The sequence below is a fragment of the Mesoplodon densirostris genome, chromosome 4 (genome assembly GCF_025265405.1).
Source record: "Mesoplodon densirostris isolate mMesDen1 chromosome 4, mMesDen1 primary haplotype, whole genome shotgun sequence".
NCBI classification, from domain to species: Eukaryota; Metazoa; Chordata; class Mammalia; order Artiodactyla; family Ziphiidae; genus Mesoplodon; species Mesoplodon densirostris.
The window spans coordinates 42,008,014-42,023,304 of record NC_082664.1 but is presented as its reverse complement, the minus strand read 5'-3'; the positions used below and the strand labels follow the sequence as shown (position 1 = coordinate 42,023,304).

Sequence of the window (15,291 nt, the reverse complement as noted above, 5' to 3'; positions counted from 1 at the left end):
CCTGTAGAGTGGTTTATAGTTTAGAATTATATAAAAATTAAAAGGTTGAAAATATTGAGGAGAGTTAGATCTTATTTATGTAAAATAGATAAAGTATTTTAAAATCTTCTGCTTTCAGGTTGGATAATCATGTCTTAGATTAATGCTTCCTGACTCTTATTCTTTGTAACATTTAAACATTTCTCAGTTTTCTTGGGATTCTATGCCCCTGGTGAATCTATGAGAAAAATGAAACAGGGGCCTTTAGAAGCAAGATGATGATGAATTGTCCTTGATCAATATTTGTTACATGGATCTTTTAGTAAGACTCAGTTTATTCCCTACATCTTTGTATTCCACATATCTAAGTAACTTTGCTCATTCATTTATGCTCTTAAGTACCTAGCACTTAGTAGGTGTTTAATAAATCTTATTTATTATAGGAAGAAAGTAAGGAATAAGAGAAGGAGGGAGAGAAGGAAAAGCCAGTGACCTGGTTTGGTATTCCTTTAAAAAAGGAAGATCAACTGGCAAGAGAAGACCGCACAAAATGCATAAGTGAGCATATGGTTTCTTTAGGGAAAAATCGACTGTCAGAACTTCACAGAAAACCTTTCTTCCTCAGTACAATCACACACCAAGTATTAGTCACAGGGCACTAGTGTAGTCTGACAAATAGATTGGAAAGACCTACTGTCTTTGAAAAATCTCTAAACTTTATAATAGAAAAAAATGTGACTCACTAAATTTAGCACTCTTTTTCTAGGGTTATGGAAACCATTACCTTTAGAAAATGGAGAGCCACTGTAGTAAAATACTACTTCGAAGCAATTCCTGATTGCCTCCCAACACTGATGAATTAGGGGCCCAAAATAAGCCAGAGCCAGAGCCAGAGCCGGAGAGCCCCCAGCTGCCCGATGCCTCAGGCACTGGAGGGGCATTTGCTGAGAGTCATTGTTGCTTGGACATAAAGTCAGAAAAGAAGCATCTGGGAGTTTTAATATTTAATGCTGTTAGAGGGAAGAGAACTCTGGCTGAGAGTTTGAATTTAGTGGACTACAAGTTAAAGGATTAAGAACTGTTAATAGCAAATAAGTACAGGTAGTTTCCACATAGTTCCTCTAATTGTGTTGCATTATGAGATTCTTTTCCTAAAAACCAAGGTAAGTAGTTTCACAAGTGTTTGAACTCCAGAGATAGACCACTCAGTTGGCTAAAATATCCCTAGAAATCAAGCAGTAAACCTCAAATCATCTTTAGTCAAGTTGAAAGTCCTGTTAACTCTGATGAGTATGTGATAAAAGTGAAGTTAATTGATGTCCTTTCTGGTTTCATATCTTGCCCAACTCAAAATGCAAGGTGAGTGGCTCCTGGGAGTACGTTAAATTCTTATTTTGCTCTTTTAGAATATGAAGGACCACTATGGATAGCATATTCTTTCCTTAGTTCTTTAAAGGAGAATAAAGAGTGAGTCACTGTTACATATTTTGAAAGGGGAACCCTAAACATTAGTAGACTTACTGAAACCTGCTGAAATTGCTAGAATGACTCAGATTTTCCAGCCTGGCAGAGATCCCACAGACCTACTCCAGCAGCCTTGATTAACGCCTCAGTTTGGGTATCTGTAAGTTTTAAGAGAAACTCAGCAGCCCTTTTATGTGGTCAAGTAGCACAATTTCTAAATCTCATAAGCAGAAAGGTATAAATAAGATCATTCTCAGTTGAGAACTATAAAAATTTCAAATTCTCAGTATTTTTCAAAATCGTGATTTAATATTAAGTTAGAAACCCTTTGGCTTTACTTTCTTACTGAAATATATATATATATATATATATATATATATATATATATATATATGTATGTGTGTGTGTGTGTGTGTGTGTGTGTGTGTGTGTGTATATATATATATATATATATTTTTTTTTTTTTTTTTTTTTTTTGGTAAGGTAACTGAAGTCTTTTAGAATTACTGGTTTGTACCATCTCCTGGGATACAGGGATTGGGAGTGCTGTTACAACGCCATCTGCTGGTCATCTCATCTGTAGTCAAACTGCGGCTTTTTTGAGGCCTGAATAGTATTGTCCAGAAATTCTAGAAAGCACTGTCTTAGAATAGGAGAAATAAAGGAAATTTGGAAGGGGGGTATTTCTTACAAGTCCTTCCTTTGACAAAATTTACTGGTTATATGTCACTTTAAAAAGGTTTTGAAAATAATGTATTTCTTAGTAACAATTGTTAATTGAAGTTTAATTATAGGGTTCTCAGAATAGTAAATATTCTGGTCAGTTTTTATTCAAGTTTAAGATCTTGATAAATAGTAAAACAAAGATATATATTTCCCTAGGGTTATGGAGGGAAAAGTTCCTCCATATATTTTTGATTTCCATTTGTGCACAAATTAGGGAAATGACCTTGTTTTCAGAGTTTTTTAAAGTCTTTTTTAAAAATGAGAGAGATTGTGTTGTGTATTATTTTGAATGGAGATATAATTTCAGTGGCATTTGGACATTTAGTAGGAACACCAGGTTAATAAGACACATTAAATAGAATAAACCAGTTGCTGTCCATGACTAAAAACATGTTTGAAGTAAAACTGAATCCCTCTTAGCAGGAAAGGCAAACTTATTATTTCCTCCCATAGTATATCTGTTTAGAGCTGGCTGACTAATCCTTCAAGAAGTTGCTGAACTTCTTCCAAGTGCTGAAAAGCTAATTCTGTTTTTGAAATAGATCTACATAATCTGATCTTCATACGTGTTTTTAAGTGTTTAACAAAAAGGATAATTATTTTTGTAAACTAATGGTTTCTTAGGTCCACACTCCAATTGAAGCTTTGTCTTTTTTTTTTTTTTAAGGGAGTCCTGGGAAAAGTAGCCTATGAGAGTACAGAGTTTGTGGGAAGAAGAATTGGTTTTTGTATTAATTTTTTTCAATTTCAGTGTAGTGTTAATATCTCAAATATGTGAGAACCAGACACTTTCTCTTCTGAACTACAGTAATAGCTGTAGATGCAATAGAATCATAGTGGTAAATGCAGTAATCCTATCATGAAACTCCTTAGCCTGTCTGAGGAATCTTGACTAAACACTTTACCAAACCAGCTACAAACTGAAATGAAAATACATCTCAAAGTGAAATGAACATTATAAGTGTTTTTAATGCTTCTAACTAATGTTCTGTGTTGTAGAAATTCTTTATTTTCTTTGAACCCAACTGCTAAACTCAGCATTCGGAAGCAATTTGTTGTTTAAATGGTGATTTAAAAAAAAAAGAAGAATGCTGGGGAGTGGTCCTTTTGATAGACTTTTCTTATTTCTTTTTCCTGTGGTGGATTTCTTCTCCACTTTGCTTCTCTGCACTTTCTCATAACGTAACAGTTAATAGTGCAGATTTCTCAAGCCAGATGGGCTGCTTCCACCATCACTAGCTTGGGCAAGTTAACTCTTTGTGCCTCCATTTCCTCACCTGTGAAATAAATAATATCTACCTCACAGGTTCGTGGTGAGGAAATAAATTTACACTTAACTTTAAATGAGGAAATAACTTGCAAATCACTTAGAACAGGCATACTAAGCCCCCAAATGTTCGCTGTTCTTATAATTCTTCTCCTCCAGAGCACTTTTCCCTTTTGTGTTTTTGACATCTCTCCCCTCAGCCTCCATGCTCCCAACTCATGTGTTTCTCTTTATGATTAGATCAACCAATATTAATACCTTACTACTTGCTATTGCCTAATCAAATTTTACCCTATTTTAGTCATTTCTTAATAGAACAGTTGCTTCTCCACATGGTTTTTAAAGAATACTTTCAACTTCTGTGTTTCGATTAAGTTGACAGATTTTTTATTTCCCTCCCAGGGCAGTTTCTATTAAATGAGTTCTATTTGTTATGTTTAAAATGAAGGAGAAAAGAATACCTATTTAGTTAATATGGTGAAACTAAATGATTTGTAATGGTTGAATACCTGTCACCAAGGTATGTCTTCTAGCCCTAATTCTGGCTTTGGTGGTATGAAGGCCAGAACCACTTAGCTATAACCATGGCTCTTGTGGATGACCCTGTTACAGCTATTAATTTAAAGGACAACGTGGTGTGTCTTATATTAGGAGTCTATACTGTGTATCAATGTCAGCAAAAATCATTTACAAGTTCTTGCTTACGACCTGTCTCTAAGATAATTCCTTAAACACTTCCTTATGCTATTAATAGGAGACATGAGATGAAAGGTGTGGCAAGCAACTTTTGGAGCTAGTGAACCTTTGGGTTAAAAACAATGGATATATGAGCATTCCTATTGAATTTATATCTTTAAAACTTTTCCCCTTTATTTTATTGAGCTGACTGTTCTTTTTATGTAAATCTAAGAAGTATTCCTAACTTAATGTATATTCAGTAATTTTTGTTTGTCTCTGTACTACATATAATATGTTAAGGTGCTAGTCCTTGCATGAAAGTTTTCTTGTGGTTAGGAAAAAATAATCTAGACAGTGAAAAGGATAGTGTCTTTCTTTGTTTTACTTGCTTAATCAGTGGAGTTTTTCCCCATCATGAGCTCTGTGGTTTTGTAGCTCTTAAAACAAACACCAGCATTCTCTAAGAAGCAGTATTTTACATGTTTTATTATATTTATATCTTGTATGCTGAGATCTTTTTTTCTGAGAGAGAAACATATGTTTGGTGAGTTCATATTTCTTGAAATATACATGATTCTTCGGACTGGAATCTAATGAAATAGGACTCCCATTTGAAAACCAAAGAGTTAAGGCTACAACAGAGGATAAAAGTGATCAAATGATTAGCCAGGGGCTAATAGAAATTCTGGGAAGAATGACAGATTGTATATTAGGAAGAAATATGATCTCATATTCACTGAAGCTTTTTACAACTAAAGATCTAAAAGAAATAATAGAAAATTACTGAAAGAGATGAATGTCTGAAACTTTAGAAAAGCATGTGGTATTGGATTAATCCAAGCAAGAAAGACTGATGGGCAGATAATAAATTACATTGTGTAGGAAGTCTGCATTCCTTGTTTTCAAGTACTTTTTTTTTTCCTTGCAAGATATATTTAAGTAGCTCTAGGCCAGTTTCAGAATATTCAGTTCATGATTTTCATCATCACACCATATGTGTATGATTCTTTGGAATAGATAAAGTATTATAAACAAAGACCCCCAAATCCTTTAGTGGAGAAGGTTAATCTAAACCTTCCTTCTGTTCTGTACCAAATTGGTAGCATTTTTCCTTATGAGAATATGAACAACTTAGAATACCTTTTCACATACGATTAATTGTAATGTCCCATAACTAACAGAGAGTTTGGAGAAATGTACTGTACTTCTGCTGAGGAAAAGGCTTTATTTCAACAGCTGTACTTCTGCTGGAAAAAAAGAAATAGTCATAAACTGGAAAATGTGAATATGTATATTTTCATTGCAGAGAAGTGACTATTTACTTAACTGTTCTAAATTTTACTTTGCCATAAGTACATGTTGTTTTACCAAAAAAAAAAAAAAAGAGAGAGTGTATGTGTTAGTATATGTAAGCATTGCCTATCTTCATGTAAATTTATACACAAACTAGTATATATGCTTTTTTTTTCCTCCAGGGTCGAGTGGTCACACAGCACTGTAATAATTGTGAAGTTCAGCTACTTTTAAATATGTTTATTGAGAAACATACATTCTTCTTCTTAAACTCTTTGAGCCTTTTAATCAGTTTTTCCCCAGATTTTTGCCGTTCAGACTTGGCATTCATTTGTGTTCTTAGTTTTTGTAGGTCCAAGGAGAAAGTGAAATGTTTCCTGAAATATAAATAAGTAATAAAATTAACATGCACACAGAGTACACTCTATTCTTCATGGACATATTCTTGTTGGCTCTTTTTTTAATATATACTTAATCTCTGGGGGAAACAGAGATTATTACTCTGTTAAACTGACTCTAAATCATCTGGGTTTCTATATACTTAAACATTTAAGTTTAAACTCAAGTATTTACATATAAATGAGTTCTGTATTCTGTAACCATATTAAACATTTCCTAGTATATGATGGAAGGTTAATAAGATGTGGGGTTTTTTTTTATAGCTATACCAGAAATAGGATCATTATTAAAATGCTATAAAAGTTCTTGGATCCTGTCTGATAGAATGTGAGAATAATGCTAGCTTCAGGTTTTGATTGCATAATACAGATGAGCCCTGTTAATAAAATGGAATAAAAGTTATAAGCTTTGTCTCTTTAATATGCTTAATAGTTGCAATTGAATCTTTTCTCATCTGTTTTAGAGGACAACTTAAAATATAACTCACGGTGCATTTTGTTATTGTTTTATAATAACGTGTCCAAAATGTGTGTGGGAGGACAGTGGCAGAGAAAAGGAGAGAGAGGAAGTGAAACTTCTGGGGGGAGGTCTCTCTCTAGTAAGAAAGAACAAATAATCAAACTTATTAGCTATACTTATTTATCTCCTGTATCTATATCAAACGTTGCTAAACTAACCGCTAATGCCTTGGACAGGGGAATAACATTAAGAGTTTTGGCCAAACTTCAAGCAAAATTTCATTTATAAGTGGCCTATAATCAAGACCCTTTCTTTTACCTAAATCGTTTGCCTTGGACTTGAAATGTAAACAAAAGATACCTAATGAACTTACCAATTATTCTTCTCTACAAGGTTATTTATCGCCATTCCTGGTATATATCTATCTTTGAGGATAGTGCAGTATGAATTAATCTTCTACATGCTGTCATAGCCCAAATGGACATCCATATTTCTGGATAGATTGTTCTTTAAATGGTTAAAAATTACAGAATTCTAATAGGAACTCTTTTTATTCTGTTTGCAGCTATGTCATCTTATCTTTTAATTATTAAAACAGAGCTTCCTGCTGCTATTTCAGAATTTTTTTCTGGAGACCATAGTGGGTAAGAAAAAATATTTCACATTGTATCCATTCATTTATTAATTCAATAAATATATGTTAAGCCCTTGTGTGAAGTAAAATAAATGTAGCCCCTGCCCTCAAGACACTTACAAATTAGGCAGAGGCAGAGTAATAAGAGAAGAAAACACTCTGCAGATGTCTAGTGATGCTCCATTATGTGCAGAGCACTGCACTGTGAACCCTCTGATGTGCCAGTGTAATTCTTGCATTCCATGGGGGCATGAAAAGGCAGGACAGGTATGAGCTAGCTCTTGGAGAAGAGTAAAGGAGAAATTTCTGGATATGAAAGATTGGGTGGGGGATGGGAGAAGGCAGAAAGCACCGACAGTGAAGGTCTTAGAGGAGGGGAGTGGATAATACTGCTGCCACTTTTCAGCAAACCATAGTGATAAAGATAAATCAGAGTGATAACATTACAACATACTTGTGTAAGATCCTGTTATAAAGCATTATTAGAAAAAATTTGTTTCATTTCCTGTTTTTTAACAATATTATAAACAATATTAAACCATGTTACACTGCCCTTCTCCTTTCTTATTTTAAAAATACTGGGCAGCTCAATATCAAAAAAACAAACAACCCAATCCAAAAATGGGCAGAAGACCTAAATAGACATTTTTCCAAAGAAGATATACAGATTGCCAACAAACACATGAAAGGATGCTCAACATCGCTAATCATTAGAGAAATGCAAATCAAAACTACAATGAGGTATCACCTCACATCAGTCAGAATGGCCATCATCAAAAAATCTACAAACAATAAATGCTGGAGAGGGTGTGGAGAAAAGGGAACACTCTTGCGCTGTTGGTGGGAATGTAAATTGGTACAGCCACTATGGAGAACAGTATGGAGGTTCCTTAAAAAACTAAAAATAGAACTACCATATGACCCAGCAATCCCACTACTGGGCATATACCCTGAGAAAACCATAATTCAAAAAGAGACATGTACCACAGTGTTCATTGCAGCTCTATTTACAATAGCCAGGACATGGAAGCAACCTAAGTGTCCATCATCGGATGAATGGATAAAGAAGATGTGGCACATATATACAATGGAATATTACTCAGCCATAAAAAAATGAAATTGAGTTATTTGTAGTGAGGTGGATGGACCTGGAGTCTTTTATACAGAGTGAAGTAAATCAGAAAGAGAAAAACAAATACCGTATGCTAACACGTATATATGGAGTCTAAAAAACAAAAATGGTTCTAATGAACCTAGGGGCAGGACAGAAAGACGCAGATGTAGAGAATGGACTTGAGGACACGGGGAGGGGGAAGGGTAAGCTGGGAGGAAGTGAGAGAGTAGCATGGACATACATACACTACCAAATGTAAAACAGATAGCTAGTGGGAAGCAGCTGCATAGCACAGGGAGATCAGCTCAGTACTTTGTGACCACCTAGAGGGGTGGGATAGGGAGGGTGGGAGGGAGATGCAAGTGGGAGGGGATATGGGGATATATGTATACATATACCTGATTCACTTTGTTATACAGCAGAAACTAACACAACATTGTAAAGCAATTATACTCCAATAAAGATGTTAAAAAAAATACTGGGTTCTAAAGACTATTGGCTCATCTCTTTTTTATGGCAGAAAAAACCCAAATTAATTATACTTTTCCTTTTACTACGTATAACATGAAATTTTTAGAAAAATAAACTTGAAAAGGCTAAATGAATCCTTTTAATTGTCATCAAATTATTATATATAGTTTCTAAACCACAACACTAAAACCCGTCAGACTTTTAGATTTAAATGTTTGGTTGTTTTGCTCCAATATTTGAACTTGTTCTGGACTGCAGGGCAAGTTTTCGAAATTGAGTTTTAGATTTTACAAGTTGGCTTCCATGAAAGGATTCTACTTAGACAACTGCAAATACATATTTATAAGGAAAATATGGTATAGTTTAAATCTGAATAGGAACCATCAAGAATATGTGATTGAAAAAAGGTAAGTAGAAGTCCTTAATGATTTTTCATTATCGGAAGATATTGTGCCTTTGTATAGCACTTTGTATAGGTTTCCACGTTCATTATCACATCTGATACAGCTACCTTTTTAAAAATTTTATCTATAGTTTTATCTAGTTACTTTTAAGTTTTTTGCTCTTATTTTGATCAACAGTTGCTAAATGACATACTTATGTGAAATTTGCTTTTGTATTTGCTGTAAAAATATTGAGGGCAACTTCTATTACTCAAAAAGTTCTATGCACAGAACAAACGTATGGACACCAAAGGGGGAAAGCGGCAGGGAGCAGGGTCGTGGTGGGATGAATTGGGAGATTGGGATTGACATATATACACTAATACGTATAAAATAGATAACAAGAACCTGCTGTATAAAAATTTTTTTTAATTCTATGCAATAAATTTCTAATTTAGGGCTAAGAACTCAAGGCAATAAGAGGTGAAATAAAGAATGTTAGACTAAGGGTAAATTCTCTCCATTTCATATTCAGTAACCTCGGGAAATTAACTTCTTTGGGCCATATAATTTAATTTGGGGCCTGAGGTTTCTTCATCTGGCATAATGGTGGTGCCAGTACTGCCTTCTTAACAAAGTTGTTGAGATGACCAAATAAGATATTATAAATATACATGCTTTTGTAAGCTGATAGCATAGTGTAAATGTGGAGAATTAAGCAACTCCATAATGTCGTATGTCAGTTATACCTCAAAAAAAAAAAAAAAGAAAAAGAAGGAATTCCAGTAATAATAACTATATAAAGGTAGTTTTTCCCTATTTGCTCTGACTGCCAGGAAGGTCAGAGTCATATTTGAATGCATTGCATAAACTATGTTAATCATACTAGTTGTCACATTTGTTCTCCTTTTTCTTGGTCCTGAATTTGGTGACTTCTCTTTATTTTCTTTTTTATTGTCATATATCACAAGGACAAAAATACATATAAAATTTTAGAAATAATTAAGGTAGTATGTGACAGAACTGTTAAAACTTAGGTCTTCTTTTTCTAAAAGTGATGCTTTTACCATAGCTTCATTTTAAATCAGTTGTCATTTACTTTATTGGGTTTTTTTTCTCTGATTTGTTTAAAGAAACAAATAAAAATTAACCCCATCTTATTCATATTAGTAGAAAATTGATAAAAATGTTATTTTTACATGTCAGAAATGAATTCTTAAAACTGTATACTTCAAAATACTGTGGCCAGTTTGCATCATCTCTGTTATGACGTTTTAAAATTGCACATCTTTTTAACAGCCTCATCTTGTTTTAAATGTAATGTATATTCACTTATTTTGGATTTCAAAGTTTTGAAAAGCATTAGTAAGTGACTAATTATATTAATTGGTTAGAATGCAGTTAAATCATTAGTCTTTAAACCTTAATGCTGTAAAATAATTAAGACACAAATGTTATGGTAATTGATTTAACTATCTGGGCAATTTATTTCTAGGTAGAGTTACACAGAAATATTTCTTCTGTGAGATTAATCTGATATTGATAAACTTTTAGGGTTTGAATTACAATGCATTGCAGTTAAGAATTTTCTGTTGTGCTTATTTTCTGTGTTATCCGTGAGATTTGATGTGCCTTTGTGAAAACTAAACCTTTATAAAGATGTTATCAAAAAGAAACTTTATTTTCATAATATCCTAATTTCAAAAAATATTATTAGAAGTCAGAAGTTATAATACTTATACCAAATTTTTATGAGGCATCTATATTTTTCATAGAATAACTTCTATTCAAGAAATCTATGACTGTTAAAAGTTGGAAGCTCTCTGTTAACATTTAATGATCTTGTCAGCGGAATATGATTGACACAATTAAGTTGTCTTGCATTTGAGTTACATAATTGATATGGGATGTGAGTAAGATCCTAATTCAGAACATATGATACTCTTGTTCCATTCGAGAATGAAATTAAAGCAACTTATAAATAAATCTGGTTTTCATTAAAATACGGGAAAAAATCTGCATGCCAAAGCATTTGCAATACAGCTAAGGATCTATACTCTATATTTCATACTTGGAACATTTTTATCATATAGGATTAAATCCACAGATCAAACAAGTTTTCCAGGAAGTATAAAACTTTTTACTCTAATTCTTTTGGCTTGAAGAGAGTGTATATTTACAATAGATCACAGTAGGAAAATAGGGGTTTTGTTAGATAACTCTTTTTTCCCCCACTTAGGAAAAATTTTCAGGTTAGCATATTCTTCTAAAATCTTGAGTTATAAAATGTGCTTTTGCAATTTCTTTGTACTGGCTTGTATTTCTCAAGCTGCAGTTTTATTTTGTAAGTTTAATCATTTCTGTTCCTTGGAAAATATCCATTGCCAAGCACAATTCAGTTGACTGTGACATGCACGTGAAATTTAAACTAACTTTACTGTGCATTACTGTATTGCCTTTATTTATTTATTTATTTATTTATTTATTTATTTTTAACATCTTTATTGGAGTATAATTGCTTTACAATGGTGTGTTAGTTTCTGCTTTATAACAAAGGGAATCAGTTATACATATACATATGTTCCCATATCTCTTGCTTCTTGCATCTCCCTCCCTCCCACCCTCCCTATCCCACCCCTCTAGGTTGTCACAAACCACCGAGCTGATCTCCCTGTGCTATGCGGCTGCTTCCCACTAGCTATCTGTTTTACATTTGGTAGTGTATATATGTCCACGCCACTCTCTCACTTTGTCACAGCTTACCCTTCCCCCTCCCCATATCCTCAAGTTCATTCTCTAGTAGATCTGTGTCTTTATTCCTGTCTTACCCCTAGGCTCTTCATAACCTTTTTTTTTTCCCTTAGATTCCATATATATCTGTTAGCATACGGTATTTGTTTTTCTCCTTCTGACTTACTTCACTCTTTATGACAGACTCCAAGTCCATCCACCTCACTACAAATAACTCAATTTCGTTTCTTTTTATGGCTGAGTAATATTCCATTGTATATATGTGCCACATCTTCTTTATCCATTCATCCGATGATGGACACTTAGGTTGCTTCCATGTCCTGGCTATTGTAAATAGAGCTGCAATGAACATTTTGGTACATGACTCTTTTTGAATTATGGTTTTCTCAGGGTATATGCCCAGTAGTGGGATTGCTGGGTCATATGGTAGTTCTAGTTTTATTTTTTTAAGGAACCTGCATACTGTTCTCCATAGTGGCTGTATCAATTTACATTCCCACCAGCAATGCAAGAGTGTTCCCTTTTCTCCACACCCTCTCCAGCATTTATTGTTTCTAGATTTCTTGATGATGGCCATTCTGATCAGTGCGAGATGATACCTCATTGTAGTTTTGATTTGCATTTCTCTAATGATTAATGGTGTTGAGCATTCTTTCATGTGTTTGTTGGCAATCTGCATATCTTCTTTGGAGAAATGTCTATTTAGGTCTTCTGCCCATTTTTGGATTGGGTTGTTTTGTTGCAACAAAAAGAATAAAATATCTAGGAATAAACCTACCTGAGGAGACAAAAGACCTGTATGCAGAAAATTATAAGACACTGATGAAAGAAATTAAAGCTGATACAAATAGATGGAGAGATATACCATGTTCTTGGATTGGCAGAATCAACATTGTGAAAATGACTCTACTACCCAAAGCAATCTACAGATTCAATGCAATCCGTATCAAACTACCACTGGCATTTGTCAGAGAACTAGAACAAAAAATTTCACAATTTGTATGGAAACACAAAAGACCCCGAATAGCCAAAGCAATCTTGAGAAAGAAAAATGGAGCTGGAGGAATCAGGCTCCCTGACTTCAGACTATACTACAAAGCTACAGTAATCAAGACAGTATGGTACTGGCACAAAAACAGAAATATGGATCAATGGAACAGGATAGAAAGCCCAGAGATAAACCTATGCACATATGGTCACCTTATCTTTGATAAAGGAGGCAAGAATATACAGTGGAGAAAAGACAGCCTCTTCAATAAGTGGTGCTGGGAAAACTGGACAGGTACATATAAAAGTATGAAATTAGAACACTCCCTGACACCATACACAAAAATAAACTCAAAATGGATGCAAGACCTAAATGTAAGGCCAGACTATCAAGCCCTTAGAGGAAAACATAGGCAGAACACTCTATGACATAAATGACAGCAAGATCCTTTTTGACCCACCTCCTAGAGAAATGGAAATAAAAACAAAAATAAACACATGGGACCTAATGAAACTTCAAAGCTTTTGCACAGCAAAGGAAATCATAAGCAAGACCCAAAGACAACCCTCAGAATGGGAGAAAATATTTGCAAATGAAGCAACTGACAAAGGATTAATCTCCAAGATTTACAAGCAGCTCTTGCAGCTCAATGCCTTTATTATTTTTTTTATTTATTTTTTTTGCGGTACGCGGACCTCTCACTGTTGTGGCCTCTCCCGTTGCGGAGCACAGACTCCATACACGCAGGCTCAGCGGTCATGGCTCACGGGCCCAGCCACTCTGCGGCATGTGGGATCCTCCTGGTCTGGGGCACGAACCCGTGTCCCCTGCATCGGCAGGCGGACTCTCAACCACTGCGCCACCAGGGAAGCCCCAATGCCTTTATTTTTGATGAATGGTAAATAAAAGCATTGTAATTATAATTGTCTGTATTAAGATAACTTAATAAAGATAAGAAATGATTAATATTAACCAGTAGCCAGACGAGGGATAGAGAAACTATTTTTTGCAATAGTTCTTTTTAATATTAGGAATTAAAAGTTTAATCCTGTGAAGAGAATGTAAAGAAATCACAATCTTGAGAAAAATGAGGCAGTATCTGAAAAAATACCATAAATTCAGAGTGACTATTGAAGAATAGAGAGTATTTCCATTGCTTCTATTACTAAGATCATCTTCATCCTTTTGCTGATTTTGCAGACATAGAATGAAGTTGTTGAACCAGATGATCTCTGAGGTCCCTTCTAGCTCTAACATTCCATAACTCTGTGATTCTGAGTTAACCGCTGGGAGGAGGTGAAGTTATCTTCTGGCCCCCAGTTCAGTGCTCTGGGCAGTCATGTGGCTTCTACAGACATGAGTGAATTGTGATCTGAAATTATAAAGTTATAAAGTATAGTGTTTGTTATAAAGTTCAGAATTTCAGTGTTCCTAAGATTCTTATACAGGAGAAAAGAGTCTTTGGTCCTGAGGATTAACGTGCTCCCTTTGCCCAGCTCTCCCTTCGTGACAGCAGGGACAGCAGAATTAACAGATGGAATCTACTTTGGTGCGCCTCTGGGCCTTTTTTTTTCCTTGCGCTGCAACTGTGTGAGTCTCTTTTGGGTCCCAGAAGGAAGGAGATTTCAGGCATAGAGCCCTGGGCTTTTTGCCAGCTTCAGAAATTTAGTTGCCAGGTGTTCTTCAGTGAGGGTTATTTTGAAGTTCCCATTTTCATAGGTATTCAAGAGTGATTAGAAGATGAATGTGCCGAGGAGTGTCATGTTGTAGTTGTAATCTCTGCACGCTCTTAGAACCTCCTGCATACCAGGACTTGAGGGGCATGTGCAAATGCAGGCCCATTAGCTAGAAATACTTATGTGTAGGTTTTAGTTTCTGGCACATGCATTTCCTAAAGACATGAGTTAGGGTGGAGAAGGGTGAGCTGTGCTCATGGTGTTGCTTCTGCTGTTGCTCCTTCTCTTGTTCTGTTAAAGAGGAAGTTGTCAGCACCCAAAAGTACCTTTTATTGTGTATCTTTTTTTATTTTTTGGCTGCACTGCATGGCATGCATGATCTTAGTTCCCTGACCAGGGATCGAAATCGCACACCCAGGGAAGACCAATAGTACCTTTTAAAGATACATTAAAGAGGACTTCTTCATACACCAAGGTGTAAAAGAGACACAGTGAATCATTAAGTTTGTGTTAGAAGCCATGGCCTGAAGCCCATGTAGAGGAAAACCTTTCCTTTTTTTTTTAAAGTGAGATATTTACATATAACAACATTGTGTAAGTTTAAGGTGTCCAACATGTAGATTTGATAAACTTATATACTGTGGTATGATTACCACTGTAGTGTTAGCTAATATCTCCATTACCTTACATACTTATCATTTCTTTTCTGTAGTGAGAACATTTAACATCCAGTCTCTTAGCAACTTCCAAGTATATAAAAGAGTTATGTTAACTATAATCACATTGCTTTACATTAGATTCCCAGAACTTATTCATCCTCTACCTGCAAGTTTATACCATTTGATCAACATCTCCTCAGTCCCCCTACCCACCAGCCCCTGCTAACCACCATTCTACTCTGTTTCTACAAGTTCAGCTTTTTTAGATTCCACAAATATGTGATATACAGTATTTGTCTTTTTCTGTCTGACTTATCTCACTTAGCATAATGCTCACATTGGTCTGTTGA

At 34.8% G+C, this 15,291-nt stretch overlaps 1 protein-coding gene across 1 annotated transcript in view; it reads left to right on the top strand.

Annotated features, from left to right (window-relative positions):
- Window positions 1-15,291, top strand: part of SLC38A6 (solute carrier family 38 member 6) — a 74,532-nt gene that overhangs the window by 33,501 nt on the left and 25,740 nt on the right. The window contains exon 6 of the mRNA XM_060096096.1: window positions 6,831-6,909. Coding sequence (XP_059952079.1) covers window positions 6,831-6,909 — 79 coding nt within the window. The remainder of the gene's footprint in view (window positions 1-6,830; window positions 6,910-15,291) is intronic.